Source organism: Sinocyclocheilus grahami, unplaced genomic scaffold, assembly GCF_001515645.1.
Source record: "Sinocyclocheilus grahami isolate Dianchi unplaced genomic scaffold, SAMN03320097.WGS_v1.1 scaffold81.1, whole genome shotgun sequence".
Classification (NCBI taxonomy): domain Eukaryota; kingdom Metazoa; phylum Chordata; class Actinopteri; order Cypriniformes; family Cyprinidae; genus Sinocyclocheilus; species Sinocyclocheilus grahami.
This window is the reverse complement of record NW_015505260.1, coordinates 1,075,122-1,101,592: the sequence shown is the minus strand read 5'-3', so window position 1 is coordinate 1,101,592 and position 26,471 is coordinate 1,075,122. Positions and strand designations below refer to the sequence as shown.

General features: G+C 40.1%; 1 protein-coding gene across 2 annotated transcripts in view; it reads right to left on the bottom strand.

The window, feature by feature from the left end:
* The window catches only part of LOC107586397 (C3 and PZP-like alpha-2-macroglobulin domain-containing protein 8), a 34,846-nt gene extending 10,621 nt beyond the window's left edge, over positions 1-24,225 (bottom strand). The window contains exons 1-34 of one of the 2 annotated variants that reach the window (XM_016273738.1): positions 23,747-24,225; positions 21,152-21,303; positions 20,598-20,620; positions 20,332-20,497; positions 19,686-19,738; positions 19,245-19,262; positions 18,550-18,604; positions 18,268-18,381; positions 17,972-18,056; positions 17,778-17,886; positions 17,044-17,271; positions 16,765-16,935; positions 15,871-15,999; positions 15,576-15,771; positions 14,783-14,958; positions 14,497-14,646; positions 14,253-14,411; positions 14,020-14,162; positions 13,860-13,922; positions 13,113-13,344; positions 12,396-12,549; positions 11,414-11,553; positions 11,093-11,144; positions 10,665-10,963; positions 6,951-7,176; positions 6,662-6,838; positions 6,443-6,524; positions 3,583-3,739; positions 3,144-3,218; positions 1,822-1,987; positions 1,648-1,734; positions 1,433-1,569; positions 505-660; positions 186-248 (exon numbers count right to left, since the gene is read on the bottom strand). In XM_016273738.1, the coding sequence (XP_016129224.1) occupies positions 186-248; positions 505-660; positions 1,433-1,569; positions 1,648-1,734; positions 1,822-1,987; positions 3,144-3,218; positions 3,583-3,739; positions 6,443-6,524; positions 6,662-6,838; positions 6,951-7,176; positions 10,665-10,963; positions 11,093-11,144; positions 11,414-11,553; positions 12,396-12,549; positions 13,113-13,344; positions 13,860-13,922; positions 14,020-14,162; positions 14,253-14,411; positions 14,497-14,646; positions 14,783-14,958; positions 15,576-15,771; positions 15,871-15,999; positions 16,765-16,935; positions 17,044-17,271; positions 17,778-17,886; positions 17,972-18,056; positions 18,268-18,381; positions 18,550-18,604; positions 19,245-19,262; positions 19,686-19,738; positions 20,332-20,497; positions 20,598-20,620; positions 21,152-21,303; positions 23,747-23,835 (4,482 nt within the window). In that variant the 5' untranslated portion in view covers positions 23,836-24,225. The remainder of the gene's footprint in view (positions 1-185; positions 249-504; positions 661-1,432; positions 1,570-1,647; positions 1,735-1,821; positions 1,988-3,143; positions 3,219-3,582; positions 3,740-6,442; positions 6,525-6,661; positions 6,839-6,950; positions 7,177-10,664; positions 10,964-11,092; positions 11,145-11,413; positions 11,554-12,395; positions 12,550-13,112; positions 13,345-13,859; positions 13,923-14,019; positions 14,163-14,252; positions 14,412-14,496; positions 14,647-14,782; positions 14,959-15,575; positions 15,772-15,870; positions 16,000-16,764; positions 16,936-17,043; positions 17,272-17,777; positions 17,887-17,971; positions 18,057-18,267; positions 18,382-18,549; positions 18,605-19,244; positions 19,263-19,685; positions 19,739-20,331; positions 20,498-20,597; positions 20,621-21,151; positions 21,304-23,746) is intronic. The other variant, XM_016273739.1, reaches the window with a different exon arrangement.
* Between the last annotated feature and the right edge of the window lie 2,246 nt (positions 24,226-26,471).

Below are 26,471 nucleotides of genomic sequence, written 5' to 3'. Positions count from 1 at the left end.
TTTACCAGATCTTTCCATTCTAAAATCAGGAATGTGAACATTAGTACTGAATTTCCCCTGGAAAAAGAGCTGGCTGTCGCCAAGGAGGGATTCGCCTCTAGATGAGGAGGAGGAGGACGACGAAGAGTACAATCGTTTATCTGTGGAGAGAATTTGGGATTAGGTTTACCAGAAACCAATAGTACCTGCATTAGACAGCAACCTTCTCCTTTAGCGCTGACAAACAGTCCTGTAGGAATGCTGGGTATCTGAACAAAAAGAGAGAGAATGCAAGACTTATCAATCAGATTAACAGCGCAAGTATAAGCAAATACATTAACCGTCTGGCCCCTGTCCAAAATCCAAATTACATGCATTTAAACTGACACTGCTAATCACAAGATGGAGTGATGTGCCAAGCAGATGCTGAGAGGAGGGACATTTCAAGTTCAGGCCCTCACTGAAAATACCTCTCCGACAGTAGAATGTAGAATTGTCAATAGTGTTAGTGAAGGATTTTTTTACCACAGCTTTTTGTAGAATCTTCTTATTGCCCCATTGGAGCTCAAAGGTTTCTTGGAAATCCAGATTAGTGGAAGCCAGAGATATGGTGAGATTGACCCCGCCCACATATGACAGGATGGCATATTCAGACAGGGCTTGCAGTGCCACACAAGTATCCTGTTTTTGGAAAAATAAAATAAACTCAAGTCCAATAAAGCATATTTAGCCTACACTATATTTGGACACACTAATGTAGTCTACTTACTGTATCCACCTTATTTTAAAGAAAGAGCAGGTGCATGTAACTTGAATGTGTGAGGCTTTCGGTATCATCCGCTTTCAGGTATTTTAGCGGTACAAAAGCAGTCCGTTATGCTGCTTGATGTTGATCATCGTAATAATAAAATTACTGGTTGGAGCGCAAAATAGTTTTTTTAACACTGAAGGAAATAGCATAATTTAGCATAAAAAAATTATGTGGATACTACACAGTGTACACTTAATACTTAAAAGAGAGTATTCTTCCTTAAAAGCATCAACAAAACGCATATATTTAAATGCACATGCTTAAGTTGTCTACAGTTATTATCGGAGTAATAGAATTGATCATTTTTGATCCACTCTTGCCAATTAGATCAAATAATGAGACTTTAAAATCATTGCTGATTTTACTTCTTGTTCATTTGTGAGAGTTGCAATGCATGGGCTGATTTGGGAGAAATAGTAAAAGTAGTATGCTATTACAAATTCACCTATTGTCAGGTTGAATCTGGGAAATTGTGGGAAACAAGATTTGCACTTCTAAGCAAATGTAGTACATTTTAGGGGGGGGGGGCAAACAGAATATTTGCATACTATGGATTGCACAATAAGTAGATGCAGTAAACGAGCATAACATGAATCTTTTATTCACAACCAAGGACTGAAGAATGTACCAAAGATTTTTCACCTGAGTTGAGGAAAAACCACCCAGAGCATTCCGTTGTTGTGATAGCCATTTAACTACAGGTAGGGCCGATGCCACATCACCCAGAAGTGTGTAGGTGAGTAGACCATAAGCTGTCATCTCAACTTCAGCTGACACAACTAATAAAGCAGAAAAAAGGTTTAATATATTGAATATTGTTGGTGAGTTGATTAACTGATTGATGACTGACTGATGACCTGATTGGGAGAGGCCATCATTGAAGCCCATGAACGTGTCTTCATCAGTTACAGTCCTGCCAGTAAGACTCCAATGAGTGAAACCATCTGCAAACACAGTAGAACATTTTGGATCAAGAACATGCTAAGCTATCATCACCAACAACTATCTTTTAATACACGTTAATAAAGTACCTTGGGTGATGGCCATGTGGTTAAGTCGCCGCAGAGCCAATGGAGCATAAGGACTACGAAGCAAAGTGAGTGCATATGCGGACAAAGCAGTTGTATATGGGTCGTCAGCAGAGTAAGTGTTGCTCTCCAAAAACGCTTTAGCTTTAGCCACAGCAACCTTCTCCTCCTGAACAAAAACATTCAGAACTATTCATTAGTTGAGGAGAATAAATATAGCTTAGTAAAAGTGTATTTGAACATACTTCTAGGTGTTGTTAAGGTGTACTAAAACATTCCCAAATGATGTTAATTCATCACTTAGCTTTTACAAAGCTAGCAGGTGTTTCTTGAGCTAAACTTCAAAAACCTTCAGTACAAATCCATTTCAATCCTTCAGCTTTTCCTTCCTAAGAAACGTACAACCTGCTAATGATCTTTCATCTGTTTAGCGTCAGCGGACTGACTTTCATCAACTTGCACAATTGGTGGCTGACTAAATACTTTTTTGCCCCACTGTATGTCCCTTTTCTCATGGAACCTGGGTCCTAGCCCTGAGCAGCCATGTACGCTAATCTGACAGGTATTCTTTTCATCAAGTCGATTTTAGAGTGAGAGAAGAGGGCCTTTGAAGTGTCTCATTCTGTCTGTACTTCGAAGGCTGCAATGCTACACATTACCAAAGCGACATATCAAAGAGCAGGTTGGCAAGGCTTGGCTCTAAACCAAACTAACCTTAGCGGGAACGAGCGAGTGCTGTTTTGTTAATGAAATCTCTGATTGTAAAAATGACTGAACCCTTTCAAATTAGGGCTATCAAACAATTAAAATATTTAAATCAAGATCAACGTCATCATGCAGGTCCAATCAGTTATAATATCTAATCGAACAAATTTAATTACATGTTAACTTTGACAGCCCTAATTTATATACAATTTGGTTCTTTTTTGTTGTATTTTTAATGGCAATGAACACATGTATGCATTAGTTGGGCAATGTATAGAAATTGTGACTTGGTCTTCATGTGTTTTTAATGGAATTGTCAAATCTCTTTTAAGTTTGAAGAAAGGAATGTTGGCAGGGTGAAAAATTCAAAAGAATTCCATTGTCTCTGCATGTTCTTATCATAAATCTTTAGATTTAGACAGCAAGCTTCCATATTAGATTACCTATCACAAGGCTGAAAGAAATACTGTCGGTTCTTTGCCAGAACATCCATCATCTTACGAACAGGAATGCCCTCTTAACACGGATCCCGGAAATTTGTGCGAAAAGAGACTTCACTGAGAGGTAGTTTAATGAGACACAGGATAAACAAGATGTGGAAGATGTGGTTGATCTCTCACCTCAGTTGTAATCCCAGTTTCCATAAGAGCTGCCACCACATACGCAGTCAAGGAGATCTTTCCATGAATCCCACCCTTAAAAGGAATTGGACAGAGCAACTTTCACCAGGATGATGACAAATAACACCTCTATCCCAGCTTCCTCAGTTTGATGAGAGCTTGTAAACCTAAGGAATGTTGGCTTAAATAAGCAATGTTCTGACACAACTAAACTGAAATGGTTCTTCTAGGATTTCTAAAAAGGATCTGAATCAAGTGTAAACATATCTTGGTTTAAGCTATCCTTTTTGTAGAAACTTTTGTCTAAACCTTTACAAATTAAGTGTGCCAGAGCACAGATTTTCATATGGACCTTTCCCAGTTCACACATCTCACTCAAATCTCAGAGATACTCCAAACTGCTTAGTATTAAACAAAAGGAAGGTCTCCATTTATGTACCTGCAGGTCTTTGTTGAGTATCCGGCCCACTGCTGGGAATGATCCTTCTTCCTTTTGATGAGTGATCAGCCAGGATTTGGCAGCACGTAGTTCTTCAGGATCAATGAAGATGAAGCCACGTGACTGAGCAAATGATTTCAGTACGAATGCAGTCAACCTGGAGGACCAAGAGGTAACAGATACCAACACTGATGTCTTATGCTAGGAGTTCATTATAGGCAACTTGTAAAGGATTCTTGGAAAGTGTAAAAAATTACATGAATGTCCATTGTCTACTTTTTTTTTTTGTTGCCTGGAAGTCAAGCTGCATAATTTAGTGTGGATATGAATAGTAGATTTCAAGTAGATTTTCTTGGAGAATACCAAATCAAGTATGCAAAGTATGGGATCCCATACATAAACTGAAAGCTATTTGAAACGTCACAGCGAGGATGAACTTTGAAAGATGTAAGGAACAGCTAAATGGAAATGCTGGGTGACTTTGCCTTGTAAATGCTCTCACCTCTGTGAGTCAACTGAACCAGGGCTCTACAAACATGCAAACCATGTGCTAATTTGTTTTAACTGCAACATGGCATGTCATGACGCCATTCCTCAAAACGGCCAGATGATGATACAAGTGACTTCACTTAACATAAAGGTCAATAAATAAACAATGAGGGAGTTTTTCTGCAGCATGTAATTTAGGGATGTCAAAACAAACACCCAAACAACACTACGGAGTCCTTGCAGGCCTGGCCTTGAATGTTATGTTCCCCAAGAGAGATCATAAGACTGGAGCATTGGGCCAACAGGAATTTTTATAATGTTAAGAAATATGTGTCAGAGACTTTAACTGCCTGACCCAGGGGAAAGGTTCTAGAAAGTGTTTGGATTATATAAAGAGCAGCAAAGTGAAGGGGACACCCCTGATTCTTCTAGTTAGGCTTGCGCAAGACGTTCGGTCAGAGGATTGCAAGGTGCCTTTCTCACAACATAACCCTTGTAAGAAGTCGCCTTACCTAATGCTTTGGAATGCTCAGAAATCTCTGCCAGGACTCTCAAGGCAAACAGGGCTCTTGAAATGATCCTGAAACATCTGTGGCGAACCACTCCAAGCATGCATAAACTTGAGGTGAAAAGCTACTAACCTTAAGCATATAATTTTTCTATGTGGTTTTAAGGCACCCCAACAACAGAATGTGACCTGCATTCTGTTAATCTGGGATTCTTCCTCCATATCTAGAGCATTTGTTGTTGACCTCAGCAGCCTGGATCCCTTTTCACTTTTAATATTGAAAAGAATAGCCAATACATTTAACATTTCACAATAAGTGGTTCACAGAAGAATGTCAAGCAGGTTTGAAACTACTCCTTTAGTTTTAGGTGAACTACACCTGATTTGCTCAAGTTCTGCAGCAACCTTAGAGGAGTTTGTGGGATTGCTGGGGGTTACTGGGGGTTGTAGAGTAGATTACTGCCGCATGTGGCTCACATTGGATCCAGACATGCTGATGCCAGCGAGTGATGCCAGAAGATGGGCTGCCAGATCTGGTCCAAGGTCTAAACATCTTTTCTCCACTTTCGAAGGCATCCTCACACTTTACAAAACTCTGCTAAAGTTGCACCAACCTTCCAGGCATTTATAAATAAAAGTTTCCACTGTGTTCCAGAACATTAGCTGCTCTTTCCACTGAAGAAGATTAGGTTCGAAGGCCTTGGCATTACTAGGGCACCAAGGCGCTGATGGGGACATAAAATACTTGCTGCACCATTATGGCCAATCTTTTCATTAGGAACCACAATTTCCTGTTCTATCATTCAGCCCAAGCGGGGACATATTAGCCCAGCTCTGGAGCTGCTGCTCACCTGGCAATAAATGATCAGTGCTAATAGCTGAAACTGGACCAGAAACAAAAGCAGGGTTGTTTCGGACTTATACACATTTTCAGACGAATGTAAAATCTGGGAGAGGGTCTGACATACCCACTGGACCATGTCCCAACAGCTTTAAAATGGAATCCCCCATCAAGTACACTACTTAATGCAGTATTCTTTAGTGGTGTCAAGGTTTCTCAATTCATTCTTACCTTGCGTCAACACATTTGTTTCTCACCTGTGCTTAACTGTGCAAACATTTTCTCCACTCACATACTCTCTGCCAATGCAGCATTGAACTTTCCAGAAACAGCAAAGACCAAGGATAGGAATAAACATTAGCCTGCCATATAGTCGACTACTTTTCTGGATGACTAGTTAACTAGTTAAAATGAGTAGTAATGCAAGTTTATTCAGGAATGAGGAGCGACAAGGATCAAGTATGTGCCCTGCTTTAACTTAGCCAAAGCCAAGTTAATTTTCCTGTAACACAGGCTCCTGTGTGTCCAGCGGCAGAGCAGGCAATATAGTGGGGGTTAGGGGCTGTTGATCTCACAGAGGGAATAGTTAATGATGACTATTCTGAACCACGGGAAGAAATCCCCCAAAACAACCAATAAATCTGTACACCAGTGTCTGGAGTCAGGGAGCTTATTAGTAGTTTGTTAATAAGGCTCCAGGGTACAGTCAGTTTGGCATTTTACAATCCATGGCTCTATTAAAAGTCAGCCAACCATGCATAAAAATAAATGAATCATTGCTTTCAATCTGAGGTTTAACTTTCTATAATAAATCAGATAGAGAAGCAGGGTGTGTGAATATATGAAGATATTTGAAAAAAAATATAGAAACATGGATGTTTGTGAAGTTCACCTTTCTCTGACTGGAGATTGGGGTTAAATAAAGGACATGCAAGAAACAAAAATATGGCTTACGCTATTGTAATTAAAGCCAACTTCTTAGCAGACACGGCATGTACAGACTTCACACAGCAGAAGCTTACCACATGCTTCCGGAGGAATCTCTTTCCCCAAAGGCACTGTAGGAACCATCCTGCCTCTTGTATGTCAGTTGCCTCTGATAACCTGCCAGGTACATTGGAAGACCCAAGGCATTGTTTGCACTGCATTCGTACAGACATTCAATCACTTTATAATAATTCTTCAGAAGATTAATAATCAAGAAGACACATTTAAAAAAGAAAGCATGTTCTGTCTTGTACCTTGCAGTAGGTAGTCAGTGGCCTCTGCCTCCACCTCTGGGCTGAGCTGATGGGTTTTCTGAAGGTACTTGAGCACAAAGACATTGGGAGCGAAGTGGATCATGTTCTGCTCTCCACAACCAAAAGGGAGTCTGAGGAGCTTGTCAAGATTTTTGAGGGTGGGCCCCATAACATCACCTGGGACACAAAAGATAGTCACAACAGCAATTGCATGTTTAAATTAAACACATTTTAAGGTGAAATAGTAGCTTGTTCTGTTGGGTTGGCTACTCTATAAATTCATCCTTACCTATCATGGCGGCAGTGGCTCTCTCTGAGCCTGGCACCACATTGTGTGGGACTCCCAGAGTGAAGGCCTCATTGTGGTTCTCGTCTGCATCTTCTTTGCGCCAGATCCTAAACTCACCTACAGAACCCCAGCCAGTGGAGAAACCAATATGCCGCACCTGAGCAGGGAGTGGTCCGACCCACTGCAGAATCAGGGTCTCACTGGATGGCTCTAGGCCATGCCCCACCTATCACCAGAAAGATTATGTAACTATGAAACCAGACTATAGTGTTAAGCTGATCTCCACGCTAGGCCAAGATGGTTTGTCTGGTCTTTTTAGATTGTTTCAAAAGGGTTTGAGGTAGTTTTCAACTGGTCAGGCTGGAAGACCAACTAATCGACCAGCTATACACAGAGAAGCATCTAAACTGAGAAGCACTGTGCAGGTGTCTTGTATTTGCTTTTAGAGCTTGTGAAAATAAAAGCCTATTTTCAAATGTTTCCTTTTCGGAAACACCCTTACAAAATTATGAACTGATCCATGCATGACATGGTGGAGATATGCATTCACTCATTCAGAGGAAACTAAGCAAGTATGACAACACTTTAATTCAATAATAACAACAACATGGAAACCAATTAAGTTCTACTCAAAAAACAGTTTGATGAATACTGCATTTAACAAGCACAGGGAGCTCATAAAAAAAAACTGCCAAGACTTGGCAAAAGCTGCCCACATCACCTTAAGCCTACATAGACCCAGTTTGGAATCTCCATGAACAGACAAGACTCCCTTAATATTATCAAGAATTTGTTGTCAAATATTTGACCATTTACAATGAAACATGACTCAACATCCAACAATGAAAATACATCACTTTCAAAACAAATCTAGCCCCAGCTACACTGAACAAAATTATAAACGCAACACTTTTGTTTTTGCCCCCATTTTTCATGAGCTGAACTCAAAGATCTAAGACTTTTTCTACGTACACAAAAGGCCTATTTCTCTCAAATATTGTTCACAAATCTGTCTAAATCTGTGTTAGTGAGCACTTCTCCTTTGCCAAGATAATCCATCCACCTCACAAGTGTGGCATATCAAGATGCTGATTAGACAGCATGATTATTGCAAAGGTGTGCCTTAGGCTGACCACAATAAAAGGCCACTCTAAAATGTGCAGTTTTATCACACAGCACAATGCCACAGATGTCGCAAGTTTTGAGGGAGTGTGCAATTGGCATGCTGACTGCAGGAATGTCCACCAGAGCTGTTGCCCATGAATTTAATGTTCATTTCTCTACCATAAGCCGTCTCCAAAGGCGTTTCAGAGAATTTGGCAGTACATCCAAACGGCCTCACAAACGCAGACCATGTGTAACCACACCAGCCCAGGACCTCCACATCCAGCATCTTCACCTCCAAGATCGCCTGAGACCAGCCACCCATACAGCTGCTGCAACAATCAGTTTGCATAACCAAAGAATTTCTGCACAAACTGTCAGAAACCGTCTCAGGGAAGCTCATCTGCATGCTTGTCATTCTCATCGGGGTCTCGACCTGACTGCATTTCGTCATCGTAACCGACTTGAGTGGGCAAATGCTCACATTCGATGGCGTCTGGCACTTTGGAGAGGTGTTCTCTTCACGGATGAATCCCGGTTTTCACTGTACAGGGCAGATGGCAGACAGCGTGTATGGCGTCGTGTGGGTGAGCGGTTTAATGATGTCAACGTTGTGGATCGAGTGGCCCATGGTGGCGGTGGGGTTATAGTATGGGCAAGCATACGTTATGGACAACGAACACAGGTGCATTTTATTGACTGCATTTTGAATGCACAGAGATACCGTGACGAGATCCTGAAGCCCATTGTTGTGCCATTCATCCACGACCATCACCTCATGTTGCAGCATGATAATGCACGGCCCCATGTTGCAAGGATCTGTACACGATTCCTGAAAGCATCCCAGTTCTTGCATGGCCAGCATACTCACCGGACATGTCACCCATTGAGCATGTTTGGGATGCTCTGGATCGGCGTATACGACAGCGTGTTCCAGTTCCTGCCAATATCCAGCAACTTTGCACAGCCATTGAAGAGGAGTGGACCAACATTCCACAGGCCACAATCAACAACCTGATCAACTCTATGCGAAGAAGATGTGTTGCACTGCGTGAGGCAAATGGTGGTCACACCAGATACTGACTGGTTTTCGAACACCCCCCAATACAGTAAAACTGCACATTTTAGAGTGGCCTTTTACTGCGGCCAGCCTAAGGCACACCTGTGCAATAATCATGCTGTCTAATCAGCATCTTGATATGCCACACTTGTGAGGTGGATGGATTATCTCGGCAAAGGAGAAGTGCTCACTAACACAGATTTAGACAGATTTGTGAACAATATTTGAGAGAAATAGGCCTTTTGTATACATAGAAAAAGTCTTAGATCTTTGAGTTCAGCTCAAGAAAAATGGGGGCAAAAACAAAAGTGTTGCGTTTATAATTTTGTTCAGTGTATATGCAAGTATACCAGTGCAGCACAGTAGCAGTGCTGGATGGGAATCTTTCTGTGCCAGTGAGAGCTACTCAATGGTCATAAACCACAGGGTCTTTGCAGTGGCATTAACCAGTAGAATATGACCTCAGTATGCAGTGTTGGGGAGCAACTAACTAAACATTGCGACATTACAAATGGCGCTTTTCCACTGCGTGGTACGACACGGCACGGCTCGGCTCGCGTTTCCACTGCAGTTCAGTACTGCTTCAGAGTGGGCGGGATTATTCACATGTCGTTATAAGTTGCGCCGCCTCTATTGCCATGACTCCTGAAAAACCTTTTCATTCCGCGTCACCCCATCAAGCTCGCTTGATCCGCTCCTCTGCTATCAACGGGAGGAATGTCTGTACTTCCTCAACAGACAACGAAACAGCCACTTTTTGGTTGTTAAAAAAAGGTGTGCTCGTTCAAAACAGTTGCATTCGATCCTTCGCTGGCTGTGCTAATTTAAATCTAGCGGTTCTGTTGTGTTTGTGACGCAAGTTCAGTGATGCAGGTAGTGACGATTCTCTCCGGCCAATCCGTGATCAGCAAAGTTTACACGTCACGTTTTGGTAACGGTACGGTTCACTTGGAACCTCAACCGAGGTGGTACTAAAAAAAGTACCAGGTACCTGGTACTGTACCCAGTGGATAACCCCCCTAAAGTGAACCGTACCGAGCCTTACCATGCTGCACCATGCAGTGTAAAAGCACCATAACATAACTACATTTTTCAATAGCATGACAGTAGCTGAGCGGTTCTGAAAATGGTGTAGGCAGTTTTCCAGTAACAAGCTAAAAATGTAGCGCAACACAACTCCTCCAACAATTTGCATAACATTTTTCACTATCATCTCAGATATTTACCAAATGACAAGACTCACAAAATGTACCGAATGGATTTCTGATATTCAGAAACGTTACTGATTACCTTCTAACAAAGTAAACTGTAACTCAGTGAAACTTTTTCCCTACAGAAGTGAAACTTGGTAAGCGTTACTGCTGCCATGTTCCGAACAAACCTGTTCAGTTTGATGACAGCAACCCTTTGTGGTCATAAAATTCAATAAATCTACTTAAAACTCCCTATAGTTTGATGTAAAGTCACATCTGTCACATCCTGAAATGCCATCTAAATGGTAGGTATCAAATCAAAAACGGCATCTCCTAATATTTTCAAGTCTACCTTACCTGCACTCCACCTCCTCTCCAGCCGATCCAAAAGCTTCGGAACTCATCCCAGGATAGAATTCCTGGCGTTGGGGCACTGGCAACAGGCTCTCCCATCTTACTCCGCGAAATCCAGGTGCGTGAGTTTTGCCGCCCACCCAGGACAATTTCCACCATTTCGGAGTTGTCATGTGCGCTGGGCGAGAGGGCAATGTGGGCGTCGTTATGACTTTTGATGGCCACCTGTATGTGTGTGACTTTTGCTGGCTTCTTGACGTATTGATACTCATATTTGTTGGGTGTGGAGATATGGATTCGTTCTGTGAAATGTCAGGGAAGAAATATTGGAGAATAAACTTCCCATTCTTTTGATTCTAACACGAATCTAGCAACTATTACTATCAGTTTGAACATATTAGGGAAATAATAAACAACAGGAAAGACCTTACCATTTGGACAGAAAAAGACGCTGTATGTGTACTCTCTAGGTAAACCTTCAGGCTATGGAAAAATAAGAAGGAGGAATATTTCAGCAAACACCAAAAACACACTCCTTGCTCCAGGCAAAATCGCATAACTCCTCTGCACGCTCCTTTTTAACTTTGTACCATTTAAATTCTCTGGTCTGGAACACAGCAACAACAGATTCCCAGTGCTAACTATACAGTGCTCGGCCAATCAATTGGTACATTCAAAAAGTATCTGAACAGTTACATAATACACCTGTTCGTAACACAACATATAGTGACAATAAGATCCAGGGTCCCCACCTCTACCAGCACGCTTCTGCGCACATAGTCCATGCCCACGGGGCTTCTGCTGTCCTCCTGTTCCTCACCCACTTTGCCTGCTTTGTTGGACTGCAGCCCATCGGAGCAGCAACTTGGCTCACTGTAGGCCACGGCGCGAGCTGCCATGGAAACAAATATGAGAAATGACAGATCACAGTGAAAATGGTTTACTTGCATTGTGGGTGCATATGAAAGGAAGAGTTGCTGTTTGGCAAAGTATACATGTACAGATATAAACAAGTGCAAAAATGGGAGACTTCTAGCAGCATGCTTTCTTCCTTTTTTTTTTTTTAAACAAACCCCGTAATGTCTTCCGAGACCCTGATGGCCTGGGGATAATAGGATACACACATGGCTTCGCAGCAGAATGGCTGCTTGCCAGCAAAGCCCCTTTGTATGCGTGTAGTGAGAAGGAAGGACTTGGAGCCAGGGGGACTAGGAAAAAGCCATGGGGGGCCCCATTGGCCAGCACTGTCCTGCAAATTCATTGAAATGCCACAGAGAAAAGACCCCCACCTCTATGCCCTTATGTTCTTTTCCTTGTTTGATAGCCTAAAAAGAACAACATTGTTGTCCAGCATGGGTCATTACATATGTCAATGACAGGCTGAAACAAGTCAAAGAGTCAAAATATGCGATAATGATTGATTAATACTCCCAAGAATGTTTGCAATGTCTTGTAATAATACACCGTCTGTAAACAATAGTGAGAACAAATACACAATTCTTGTCAAACATGAAACAAGCACAAGATTTTTAAACCTCTAGTCAAACGTTTTACAGAATTTGTTTCTCATGATCCTAAAAACCTTCTGATCTAAGTGTCCAAGCATACAGGTGAACTCCTTCAATACTGTTTAAAAAGTATCCCAAGATGCACCTCGTGAAGTTTTTTTGATTTATTATACTGTTTCTGTAAAAGAGTTGGTTTACCTATTGGTGAAGTATTCAATGGACTAACCTGTGATGTTGACAGATACCAGTTCAGAAAAGAGCAGTACTATAAAAGCGGGTGTGGCCTCCCCAGGTGCCACACACTTTTTCCGGGTAAGATGGTGTTTTCCTGGGTGACCCACAAACTTGATCCCTTTGGGCACTGACACTTTCACATGGACCTACAGATAATGGGCATAAAAATAAGTCATGGAGTTTCTCCGTATCACACAAACACATGCTCTCCGCATTTTCAAAGTTATAAGGCATGGACTCCCAAGGGCTCCTAAAGGATTCTGGGGAATTTTTGAGGTGCATTGCACATTTTCCATGCTGCCTAACTCATTGCCTCCCATTGTTCCTCAAGGATTCAAACTCTAAACCCCTCAGCGCCAAAACTGCTGCAAATCTTTTCTCTGCACATACCTCAAGTCAAAAATAAGCTGATACTAAATAAAATTTGAGTCCACATGATATGAAGGCAGAAACTGGTTTCTATAGCAACTATGGTAGTCAAAGACATGCAAGTGTCTTGGTGCTTGTCTGTGCAAAATTCATTGCCATGGTGCCAAAGTGTTGCTATTCAGTTACTAAGTTTGTTGGCATGTTGCTTGGCAATTGCTAGGATGTTTTAGGTGGTTGCTTATTGGCCCTAACTATCTGTGACAACTTATCTTTTGAATCATAGTTATGATTGTAGCAAATGGTGATCAGTTTTTCTATGTAAAAACACATGCACACACACCTCTGCACATGTAGGAAGGTAGTTATACACTGTCAGTGGGACTTTGGTTTGTTCACCACGGACAACGCTGTACGGTAGGGTGAAGTCGATGAAGAAGGGCTTGAATGTGCGCAGCTCTGTGATTTGAGCCAGGCCCAGACCCTTTTCCGCAGACAGACCAATAGCTTCTGTCACCCATGTGGTGATGGAATCAGGGATGTCCAAGCGTAACTCAGCCTCTCCAGTAACACTGCTGTCAATCAAAGTTACACACACACACACACATACATACATACATACATACATACATACATATATATATATATACACACACACACACTCACCAGATCTGCATTTATTGGATATAGTACAAAAATACAGTAGTAAAACAATTTTTTTTATATTAAAATAAATAAAACCCGTAATATTGTAAAAAGTTATTACAATTTAAAATAACCATTTTCTTTTTGAATATATTTTAAAATGTAAGTTATTCCAATGATGGCAAGCTGAATTTTCAGCAGCCATTTTTACTCCAGTCTTCAGTGTCACATGATTCTTCAGAAATCAGTCTAATATGCAGATTTGCTGCTCAAGAAACATTTCTTGTCATTATTAATGTTGATTCAATTGCGGTGCAAATGGGATTTTTTTTTTAGCATGCTTTGAAAAGAAGAGGACTTATTTGATCAATTTAATGCTTAATAAAAGTAATAATTTCTTTAAAAAAATCTTAAATCTATACATTTTAAAGTAAAATTTTACTACCTGACGTTAAAGCAATGCCATATCCATGTTTCTGGGAAGAATGTACGCCTGCGGTTCTCTGCCCTGAAAAACACACACTGACATAAGAAACAATTCTCTTACTGACCCTAGAGACAACCAATATTAACCTTATAATTTCAGACACTGCGTGTATGTGTACCGTGTCCCAGATCGGGAATGCATAGCTGCCACTAAGGTGGAGGTGTGCGGTTGAAAAGCGGGCACGGCCTCGTCTGTGTACATCCCTCCACTCTGCCTGTGATTCAGACTCACCATATCTGTCATCACCACCAGCCCTGCCTCCTGCATTACAGTTACATAAACATATTAGCATTTACTATCTAATATAAAGGTTTAAGTTTTTTGAAATATGGGAGACAGTGATGTCCTCACCGTAAAAGCAAAACGGGCATCTTTACTGATATCCCAGTGCCACGGAAACACAGAGGAGCGTCGTCTTCGCGATGACAAGCCGGGCCACCAAAAATGTCCCTCGTCTTTAGGTACCCCAAACGCATCAGATACATCAAATTCAGCCAGTTCCTTGAACACCTGCAAACCCATGATCGCAGCAAACTGTTAAGACAACTTCTGAGCTATTCTGATGGCATGTTTGAAGGTTCATATGAGAACCGACCTTCTCAGGAGTGAGCTGGAAGCCTGGTTTGAGAAGGTACATGCTTTTGTCCACAGAAGCTACACATACACATGAGCCACTCTCTGCTTGGACCTTCATGCTGACTGGACTGCCCGGCATCGACTCGTTTGTGGACAAAGACACAGAGACCTAAGGAGAAGAAAGTCATATGAGTTTGGAACAACATGAGGGTGTATATACAATGACAGAACTGTGCCTTTAATAAATTCTAAACCAGATTAATGATTAATGAGCTGAAATAAATTCAACCATCAACCCAACCCACTTCATTTTCGAAACGGGGCTGCACAGGAAGTTGCACACTGTCAGTCACCCCCTCTCCATTTTCCCGAACATAGTAGACCAGTAGGCGACTGAGGGGGGCCATGGCGGGAGTCACGTTGAAATGCAGAACTGACATGCAGCTGTCTGTTTCAGCCTGAGAAGAGGACACACCAGAGTCTGGGCAGAAAGAGGACATGATCATAGACAGATAACAAATGGGGAGGAAAAAGAGGAAGAATAGTGCCTTTATGAGCGAACGGTAAGCTTCATTAATAAATTCATGTTTCAAAATATTTTTCTTAGTATGATGCACAGTACACAAAATTGATAAATTAGGAATAATGAAAAATAAAGCATGAGGTATTTAAATTAAAAGTAACAGATAATCCACTACAAATTTATGAATTGCCTAGAAGACAACAGTGTAGATATGAACCATTAGTTTAGAGAGAAAAAAAAAGGAAATCAAGGTAAATGTCACGTGAACAATATTTTTTGATTATTTGTCAGTGTCAAATTATGCAAAAAAGTTCAAATATAATTTAATTGTATTTAGGATACATACAATTTTATATTGCTATAATATTAGCCATAGCAAGCAAATTTTTAACATGTCACTTAAATTGTAGAATGTTATTAAAAACAATCCATAACTATAGATGTGATAGAAATGACACTATATGTAATATACATAGTAATATATTTTATGGCCAAAGTTGTCCATAGTTGAAGAAACACCAATAAATAAGTAAATACATTGAAAGGCATATTGCAGTTATTGCAATAAAACTGACCTGAGACTCGTGGCGGTCTGGCGGTGGTGTGAATGTTGGCGTCAAAGGTGATGGTAGCTCTCTTTTCACGGTAAGCCATGCTCTTGGTATGTCTTTGACCCGACTGCACTATATTCCCACGAGAGGCGACCTCGTAGTGCAAGGTGAAGTTACAGGGACAGGTGGACTTCAAGGAGATCTCTGCTTCTTGTCCAATCTAAACACAACAGGTGCTTCCATGATTAAAGGTTGTTTAAACATACAAAATATTTCTGTATGTCTTATCAAGCATTGCTAATTATGCAGTGTCTCTTACCACAAGAGGAGCACTGGGACTTAGAAGCTGGATGTGGCACTTGCTAGGAGAATACCAGCTACTGATGGACAGATAGTTGGGGAGATACTGGTCTTCTACAGGCCTGCCATCAATGGCACTCACTTTTGACTGCAAACAAAAAGAAAAGAAATGAACTAAATCTGAAAGTTAGAAATAGAAGGTACTGTGACTTTGACTATTTGGTGCTAAAATCAAACTATTGGTGAAAAGCTATACAAAAACAATCAATAGAACAATAAACAATAGAATTTCTCTTTCAGACTGCATTCCCAACTTTCACAAAGCATACTGTACCAAACTAAAGGGGTCAGTTGCATAAACATAGCCGCTACGTTAAGACGTTAAGACAGAGTCTTAAGAACTAGTTTGACCAATTAGCAGTTAGCAAAGGGGTAATCAGTTTTACTTTTCGGATTCAAATTAGACCAGTCTACCTTTTTGCAACAGACTTAAAAGTTATGATCAGTCTTGAAGAAAAAAGAACAAGAGGACTCATTTTTTAAGACTAATCTAAGCTGTTTATGCAACCAGCCACAGACCACACAGATGCAAATGTGGATCCTTTGTTTACCTGAAAGACGTCCTTCTAAATGATCAAACAAACCAAACTTCATGGTCAATAAAACCTAGGTTTAGATCAAAACTTCTAGTGTGAAAGTGACATTACAGGAAATGTCCCATTGGCACTCGAGCAACCTGGAAGTCAACTGCCTTTCTGAAAATTGGGTGTTCAAGATTACTTGTAAATTACAGGCAAGTGTGTTGGAGCAGAACTGAAGTCTGCAGGAAGGTAGCCCTCCAGAAGTAGGGTTGGAAACCCTACATCACCCCTAAAAGAAGCTTCCACCACATCTCCAAATCCCTCTCACTGACCTCCAGCCAGACGTACTGGGCAGCTGTGGGGATGGAGGGAATCTCGAAAGTGGCCTTGCCATTGCGTGAGACCAGCTCACTAGTGTAGATGTTGTCCTTCGGGGTAAGTTCGGCCTTAACCCGCACTTGTACTCCTTCCGCTGGGCTTCCATCCGGATAGGTCACTTCAATCTGGGGTCAGTGGTGAAAAAAACAATCATTTCAAATTAGCATTGATTAGTAAAAAGGATAAAAGGAAACATTATCTGCTTTCTACCAGAAGACTGATCCTCCTCTCACCATCCCTTTGTAGGGCAGACCAGGTTTGAACTGCTTGCGAGTATCTTTGGAGTACTTGATGTCAATAAGCTGCTTGTGGACGGGCGTTGAATCATCAAACACGGTCTGCTGTCCACCATCCAGACTGCTCACTGTCACCCACATGTTCACTGCACCTCTGAAATGGTCTGTAACCTCTAAGGGCATCATGTCCTTTATGCAAAGGCTGAAAGTGGCTGAGCCTTTAATCTATGTAGAAAAGAATAGAAAAGAAACTTGTTGCAGAGAATTGCTACTTACTTTTGATCTTTTGATGTTACAAGGGCATAGGCTGCTGAAAAGCTGAGAAGACTAGCTTGGACTAGTTAGTTAACACTGGATAGTTACTGGACTATTTTGCCCCTGTCCCAAATGGTGCTTTTTAGGTGGACTTGCAGTTTTGCCCATGAAGACCACAAGGAGTGGCTTTGGAGTACGCCTTTGTGGAAACCACGTGCCAGCAATGTCTCCTTTTGCTGAGCTTGCATTGGTCTAGACATCACAGTGGACTACTACTCAACAGTCTACATGCCGTTACAAGTGTGAAATTAGAGGAGGACCGCAAAGGGTGAGGCTAACATTTAGATAGAGCCCTAGTAGACCAGTGCAGCCATGCATACAAAACAACTAAGGACGTTTCGCTGTTTGAGCAAGTTAAGGAACCTCATGGAGACAACAGCATGCACAGCAGAACATCCTTATGTTCATGCACTCACCTCCATTGATTTCACCACCGAGTTGCCAACTTCATGTCTGTAGTAGCCTACTCCATTGACCGTCATATTTACTGTTAATTTGCCCAACACTGGCTTTCCAAAGGTGTACCTGGAATAAGGCAGGGTGACTGAGAAAATGGGGGCCATTGTAAAACAACTTGCTTAAGGTGTATGGCAGGTTTTTGTCCTCTTACCTTGCCTTGACTGTGACCTGTTCACATGAATTGAGGTCTCGAATGTAGGGAGGGGGCTCAATGATGAGCTCAAACCTGGGCATGACTGTTCAAGAGAAAAACAGACCAAAATCAATCATATTCATGGGTTTCTATACATTTTACTCTTACTGAAACGGAAGTTTTCGTCAACCATAACATTTTAGTTAACAATACACAAAAAAGCTATTAATTTTCCATCTTTTAAAGGCTATTTACTATATTGTGTGGTTAAGATTATTTGAATCAGTTCTTTAAAAAGGATAAACACTCCTTACCATACTTCTGCACTTCAAATGACTTGTTGTATGTGTGGCCTTGCATCTCCACGAAGACTAACCATTCACCGAAGACCGGTTGGTCTGACAGCGGAAAGCTCATATTGACAATTCCTGATAGAGACAATAGTGACATAAAAATACCAGCACTTCATATGTATTATGGTGGTCAATGCTTATTAGATATCATAGTGACTGTCATAAACTAAAGTTGTACAGTGTGATTACACAATGATTGCAACATCATTAAAGTAGACGGAACACAACAGTAACAATTCTTACCACAACAAACAGACTTCAGATCTTTCCAGTGGATTATGCGGGATCCTCTGGGGTCCTAGGCAAACAAAGTGGTAATCTTAAACAGTATGTGGTAAAAAATAGTCACACTCTTGCTTATTTGTTTGCCTTAAATCCAGAGGCCACTTTACACTTGTAAAAAGGCAGCAAAGAATCAAGCTTAAGCAAACATGTTTCAAATCCAGCGATGCTTTTAAACAAACTGACCTTGCCCTGACTCAAAGGGCCTACACTCCAGAAGCCCGTCAATCAGGGCAAAACTACACACACCCCAACTGACACTTCCTCCAGCGAGAGCCAGAGGCTGACAGTGCTAAACTAACATAAACATGAAACATTGCATACATAGCAAACATTTTTTCTGGTTCCCCTTTGGCCATTTGCACAGCTTTCAGAAGAATTTTCTGGAACTGAGGAAGAGTATTTGCCCCAGAGATGCTTCAAAGACCAAGCAGCATGTGGGAAAGAGATGGAAGCTAAGCACAGAGCAGTGGGGGGCAACGCCCCAGGAAGACTTGCTCCCTTTTATCTCCTCTAGGGTCTGCTCTAGGGTTGAACCCAACACCGTTGACCAGTTGTCAAGCTCTATAGCTGTGCAACATGGACCCTGCTGGGAAAGAAACACTCCAATCATGCTTCCCAACCAGAGCAGTGTCCACCCCATGGCCTCCACTCACCACTATGTAAGCTTCAATCTGTAAAACAAAAAACAGAAGTGATTAGTGGGGTGAGGACGACAAACTGTACAGCTTTAGCTACTTTAGCCCTCCTCAAGATTTGAATCAATCTTCCATCTGAGAGAAGTTTTGCAGAATTTTGCCAGCGTGCATTTTTTAGCAGCCCAATTTTCAATAAGGATACTGTCCACGCACTATAGCTAGAGCCACTTTTGGGAAAAAAAGCTTGTTTCTAAGTGTCTCTGTTGAACGTGTTTCTGTAATTTGCGTTTTTGTTTGTGCATGAGGGTAACACAGCTAAGCTTCCTTTTGCGCCTTTCTAAAAATGTTAGCAAGATAAGCTTTAAGATACTAAATAAACACTGATCATGCTAAATAGGACAATGATCCTCTAATACAAATCATCATTTAACATTTTAGCATATAATTTCAGAACTTCACCTTTTCACTGGTTGGCCTTAGGTCTGGTGTGACAGCATATACATTGATAAGAACTAGAGAAGAGAGAAAGAAACATACAGTAATTAATTAAAATTCTACTTGTTTCTTTCACAAAGCTATCCATGACACATTGGGTAAGTTTGGAATAGCATGCAGGATGTACAGTGTGCAAAATAAGCACATTTTGTGTATGCACAGAATGCAAATTCTGCAATATGTAAAAGACCATACAACATAAAATATTGTGTCCCACAATGAAATGCACTCAAAATAACCTTTCATTTCTAGTGTGTGGAATGAATCAGAAGTGATATCGGCCAAGTTTTTAAAAAACATCTTTAACCAGCATGGTAAGAGTTTTAGCACAAGATAATAAAAAATACCAAATAACTGTATAAATTTAAAAGATAATAACTGGAATTGTACGGAGGTCATGTAACAGCAATGTAACAATCAACTGTTTGGAATGTTTTGTGCTGCATGATTTTTTGCATTTAAAAAAACATATTAGGAAAGTATAGAGTGTGTATTTAATATGCTAAATTACATATTAAATATCAAATATCAACAGCACTGAGACATGTAGCATTACAAAAATAGTTAGCATCATCAGCAACCCATTCCCGTTTGGTGAAAGGAGAGAGACCTTTCTGCCGGGGCTTATAGACAGGCTTGTCAGTCTGGATGAAAACAGTTGTGCCTTTGCTGTCCACTGTCACAGTGGTGTGGTTGTGGAAGATGTAGCCACCCTCATTGAGCTGACGGTTCCCCCAAACCTTCAGATGTGCCTGGCCTCTGAGATCTGACGGCACCTGGGAACATTGTGGTTATTAGGCATAAAGGTCCCATCCAGCTCAGTGCAAACTGCTGCTTTAAGGACTATGGACTAAAACTAGCTTATGATTGGCTCACCTTTATTTTGATGGTACCTTTATCTAAATGAAAAAGAAATGACAGGTAAAGTGAAACCTGCACAAGCACCAAGATTTCTGCAACAAAGCGTGAATTTATAGTGAAATAAAGGGCTTTATCGAACAAAACCATAAATTATGATCATTTAAGATTGGTGCCATTTTTAATTTGACAATTTATGAAAATGAAGCTTAAATAATACTCAGTATTGGTGTTTAACTTTTTAACCAAGGACAGTGATCTTTGGTGGGTCAAGACATTGCAAAAGGAGCTCTTGGTTTGTTTGTTTTTAATGCCATGCCAATTTCTATGACTATTCACTTGGCAAAAACTATACTTTAGTTAATACAATTTTAAATGGAAACTAAATAAGACCTTTAAGACCCAATAATTACAAATCTAAAAATTAAAAACTAAATTTAAATTACCTTGATTAAAAACGTTTTTTTCAAAGGTAAGAGGAGCTCTTAGCACCACAGCTGTTGTTGGACGTTACTTTGAGATGCTGAATTGAGCAGTTTTAAATTGTAGTAAATACCCAAAATAATTTTTACCTCGTACAGTGCCATGGCTATGAGCCACAATCTCGCTCTTGACGCTGAGCTGCAGCTGCACTCGTGTGTCCTCTACAGCATTGAAGATGGTCACACTCACGGCCTCTTCCACACCGGCACGGAACACAGACGGCGCGGCAATCAGGTAACCCCTGTGAATCAAAGGACGGGAGTACACAGCAACAACTGTGCGTGTTTACATCACAAGACTCCAGGTACCAATTATGCTAACACTTTGTTTTGTCTAGAGAGTATATCTGAATCTCACATCATAGGGCACACAAATCAAACAAACAAGAGTGCTGAACCTCACCACATGGGAAAACATAAAACAAATATCAAATGTTCAAACACTAACTGGCAAGTGTTTTGTTTCTTTGTTGCTCATGTTGGGTGTTGTGAGAAGGGTGGAACGTTATGATTGATCTCAAAACAACAATTTAGACTACTCAATTTCGCCTACCGAAACAAAATACCAAATAATGTAAAATAACAAATTGCTCTTGTTGTTTAAATTACAATAATGGGTTGACCACTATGGAAAGGAGCTCCAAAGTCACTTTGCAGGACTATGACCGTGTCTGAAATGGCCCCATACGCTTAAATAGTGCACAAGGACCACTTGTAGTGGACATTATCAAATGCACTCATGCACTCCCATAATGCACTGCAATAACAAATGTACAAATGATCGATCAACGGTTAGAGGATGGACTCTATGCAGTCACTTCTGCGTTTTTTTTAGTGCGTGCATTTAATGCACCATGAGGGCTGCGCAGTATGAATTCTTGCATCTCGATGATGTAGTTGACAGTGGAATCATGCAGGTACAAGTTGTACCTTTTTTGACTTGTTATTAAATTGTTTAATTATGGTTTACGCAAGCCATTTTGTTTTGTTAATTGTTACTATTGGAGCTTACCAGATGCATTCAACTTTATTTTACTATTAAACAGAAAGCATAAACAATGCAAAAGCAGCAGTTTTTCTGGAGCTCTTAGTGTCCAACTCTGCTCACTCATTTTCAGGGCAATGCTGTTATACAATTAAATTAATCATAATGAACCTAATTCTTTAAGTGTTTTTCACCTCTTTGGAATCCAAGTTGTCTAGACTTCTTACACAAATCCAGTTACAAATTTGGTTCCAGTGACCTTAAACGATGAGAAAAGTTTGGAAGGTGACTCTCGGACCCATTACATGCCCATATAAACTCGGCAGCTCAGTGTCGTTGAGTTTAATAGCATGCCTGAGTGTGAGATATCAGGTGATTGGCATTACGGTTCAGCGAGGCCAGAGACAATTTAAGTCTCAAGACATGAGAAAATCCCTTCCAAGACATCTACGTGGAATTGACTGCATTTGATCCTCACCTCCCTATCTTACAATGCTCTCATGTGTGCGATGGGAATAGAACTATTCAGTGTTTACATGGTAGCACTATCTTGTTGAAGGAAAGTACAGCTACTGGCTGACTCAAGAGAATGTAGCTCTTTGTCATAGAGAGGGCAAGCTGGTTATTGACCTCTTTCTCTGGTGCTCGAAATACTTGGCACAACCACGTGTAACAGGTATGGACACTGGCACTGAGCTCAGGATGAAATTCATGGACTTCTGTGGTTCTTGGGTCAATTAACCCAACAACATTCCTGTCAACTAATCTTTACGGGGTTTGAACAAGGTTCTTGTCAACTTATTGTCTGATGCTGGGGTATTTAAAGAGATAATTAAAGAAATCTGGTTCCAGCATCAATAAAAATGATTTAAAAAAACAACTTGGCAACATCGTACCCATCAATATAACATCAATAACTTTCTCCAAAAAAATTAAAATAACTAAAAAAGAACCAAGTACAACCCTACAGTGAAAATATTCTTTGATAAGAAAACATTATTTGCTGAACCCAATGTACTACAAAAGAATAACCTTTATAGGTATAAAGACCTCAATCTTCGAATATAGCCTTGGGAAAGCGAGTGTATTCTGAATAACATGAGGAGAATAAATTGGTTTCAGCACATACACGTAGCTCATTACAACATAGCAGCATCAAAGCTGAAAAATGGAGTAAATAACTTCTTGATCATAATAACAGTGGGGAAAATGCTTGCAATTTATGAAACATAACAATGACCTGTTTTTGAAAGAACGTCACTTGGGAGTTTGTTCATAACATAATGTCAGCTGTACCACCCTTTACAACAATGTACCATGGTAACCTTAGTTTCTATCAAAATAACAGACTCTACGGTTGCTGTTACATCAAATCTGTAGTATCTTGGCAAGTACATGCAAACTTCTTTGAAGAGGATCCCATATTAGTTAACCATGGTGTGTTACACTAGTAAACGCAGTGACTTTTTTGGTAGCAATTATAGTTACCAATACCATAAACATTTTTGTAACGGATTACATGTTATTTGTTAGTAACACCCACAAACATCAACAGCTGTGCTGCCGGGTTGATTTATTCTTGCACAAGGAAACATTTCCACAGGCGCTCGGCAATATAGTGAGGATGCCGTTATCACCTGACTGAAGTCTTATTAAAACGCTCCGCATCATCCATAAAATAGCGCTACAAACATACTTACTGTCTTTCTTGTGAATTAACTCCACTCATTACACACATGAACACGGTCCATAGAATCCAGGACTTGTGGTGCACATGTAACACTCTCATTTTGTCCCTCGTTTGTTTGTGTGTTGAGTCTCTCCGGCGTATATTCCACAAATAATTATTACTTCGAGTGCAAACTCAAGTATCCACGAGGGATAAGCTCGAGCCTCCGGTGCAACGCGTGCTACGTTTTGTATCCCAATTACCAGTGTTGCGTCCGTGCAACTAATTTTTTTGAACTCCTCTCCACATGTAAAGACGATCCCTCTTGGCTTGCCTTATTTATCCGCCTTAGTTTCCTCATATTTCAGCATTAAAACGTATCTCCATCCACCCTACCCCACCCCTTGCGTAGCACAGTATTTAATGCGCATCAGATCCAGTGAGCTGGGCTCCATAGCCTGTAATGTAACCGGTGCAGACTGCTTTTGGCCCTTTGAACTCTCCAGGCTTTTGTCTCATTCAGTGGTGTGTCAGAACAAGTCTAACAGAGCCCCTCTGAGCTAGTAGAGACAAGACCGCACTGTCGCCTGGAAGCTTTACAGGTCCGGCTGAATGAGACTGAAACGATCCGAACGTTTAGTCGCATTAAGCACAATTTTAATGCATGTGATGAAATTCATTTTGATTACTTAAACTGAATATCATTAAACTCAGCTGTTTCTTACATACCTAGTTGCATAATAAAAGTATGGCTTTAAAATATCAAACTTCAACATGACGTGAATTCATTTCGACATGGAAGCACGATAAAGGTTTTTGAATAACATAGGACACTGGCGCCGCCTAGTGGCGCTTTAGCGTGAAACATTTAATATTAGCGTTCATAAAATGATAGATTTGTATAAATATAAATAATTTAAAAAATGGTATTTACGTTAATATATTAGAGAATAAACATCTATTGCATTGCTTCATTATAGAGAATACTTTAATATTACTATAAATATATATATATATTCATTTCAATAAATTATGCCTCTGTTTGCTTAGTCACAAACCATATTTTTGAGTTTTGTCCCAGTACGCAAGCAGTGAGGTGCCAACCGCCAATAAAATTTCAAGAAGAAGAAGAAGAAGCAAGCCGTGAGGTGACGCCACATGACGTTGTATTTAGGGATGGGCGATACCACTTATTTTGTTTTCGATACGATACCGATATTTTTCAAGGCAGTATAGAAGAAGAAGAAGAAGAAGAAGAAGAAGAAGAAGAAGAAGCAAGCCGTGAGGTGACGCCACATGACGTTACCCAAACAGGAAGTGAGTGCAACAGCGTGGCTACATGAAACGATACACATGTTGCTGCTCAGGTGATTTATCAGCCAAGCTACGAAAACACCAAGAGCACAGTTTCAGCAACATGGCAAGTTAGTTTTGCATTCCTTATCAGCTGAGACGCTGAAAAAATATTCAATATTAGGGCAATATTAATATTCAAAATTTTCAGAGGCCCCGATTTAAGCAAGCTACCAGTGCTTAGAGCAGCAATATGGTTAATGATGTCTCTTTTCTCCTGCAGGATATCTCCAGATGGAGTAGATATTGTACTGGACTGTTTGTGTGGAGAGAACACAGGAAAAGGCCTAACTCTGCTCAAGCCCATGGGAACGTACATCCTGTATGGTTGGTACAAACGGATGAAGAGCATTTGCATAACACTGAAATTAATTAAACATTTCAAAATGAAAATTCTGTCATCATTAAGCAGTGTGACTTTCCATCTTCTGTGGACCACAATATGCGTTGTTTTGAAGAATGTTCTTGCAGTGCTTTTCCTTATGAGAAACATTTAATCACCGTAAGCTGTAAAGCACCAGAAAGGACAAAAAATGTGCTATAAGCGATGTTCCCAATCCCTTGTGAAAAAGAAGTACATTTTAGCATACTTTAAAAAAAAGAGGACTTTTAAGGGAAGTAATGTACATTAAAGGAATGTACTTAAGTGCAAACTGAACTGCTTTTGGACACTTAACTGCATGTTATTTAAAATGAAATGACAATTAGTTGAAATGCAGAGTGCTTTTTTTTGACCCACTTAAGTTGAATGCAAGTACAAGTTATATGCCGTTTCACATAGAAATATGGTTTAAGTGTACTGCTGAATGTACTGACAAACATTTATGGTAAACTGAAATATTCTAATGTCATTTTCTATTCATGTCATTTCTATTGAAACTTGTATGTCATGTATTTAAATACATTTGTAATTACACATTTGTTATGATGAAATTACAATTTACTACATTTAAAATATATTAACTTTAAATAGAATATTGAATAACACACTAGTTAAAATTATACTTAAATACCTTTCACGTATTTTAGTATGCTATTCAACACATCAAAATAATTATACTTGTTTAAACATGACAATAGTATATTAAAACAATTATTTAAATTGCAATTTAAAGTACATTTAATTTGACATTATTACAAATTAGACTTTAATTTGACATTATTACAAAGTGCATTTTTAAAAGCACATTTAAGTGTGTTAGGAAACATAGCGTACTCTCTTAAAGTACACTTAAGTGACCTTATACTTCATCAATGTTAAAATAGCTGCAAGTACAGTATTTTAAAATATATATTTTTTAGATTTAAAATCCCCATGAAATCAAAATTAAAGTTTTTTGGGTGTTAGTAACAATATGTTAGTCTTAAGGTTATCTATAAGGCAGTGTGCTCCAAAACAGTGA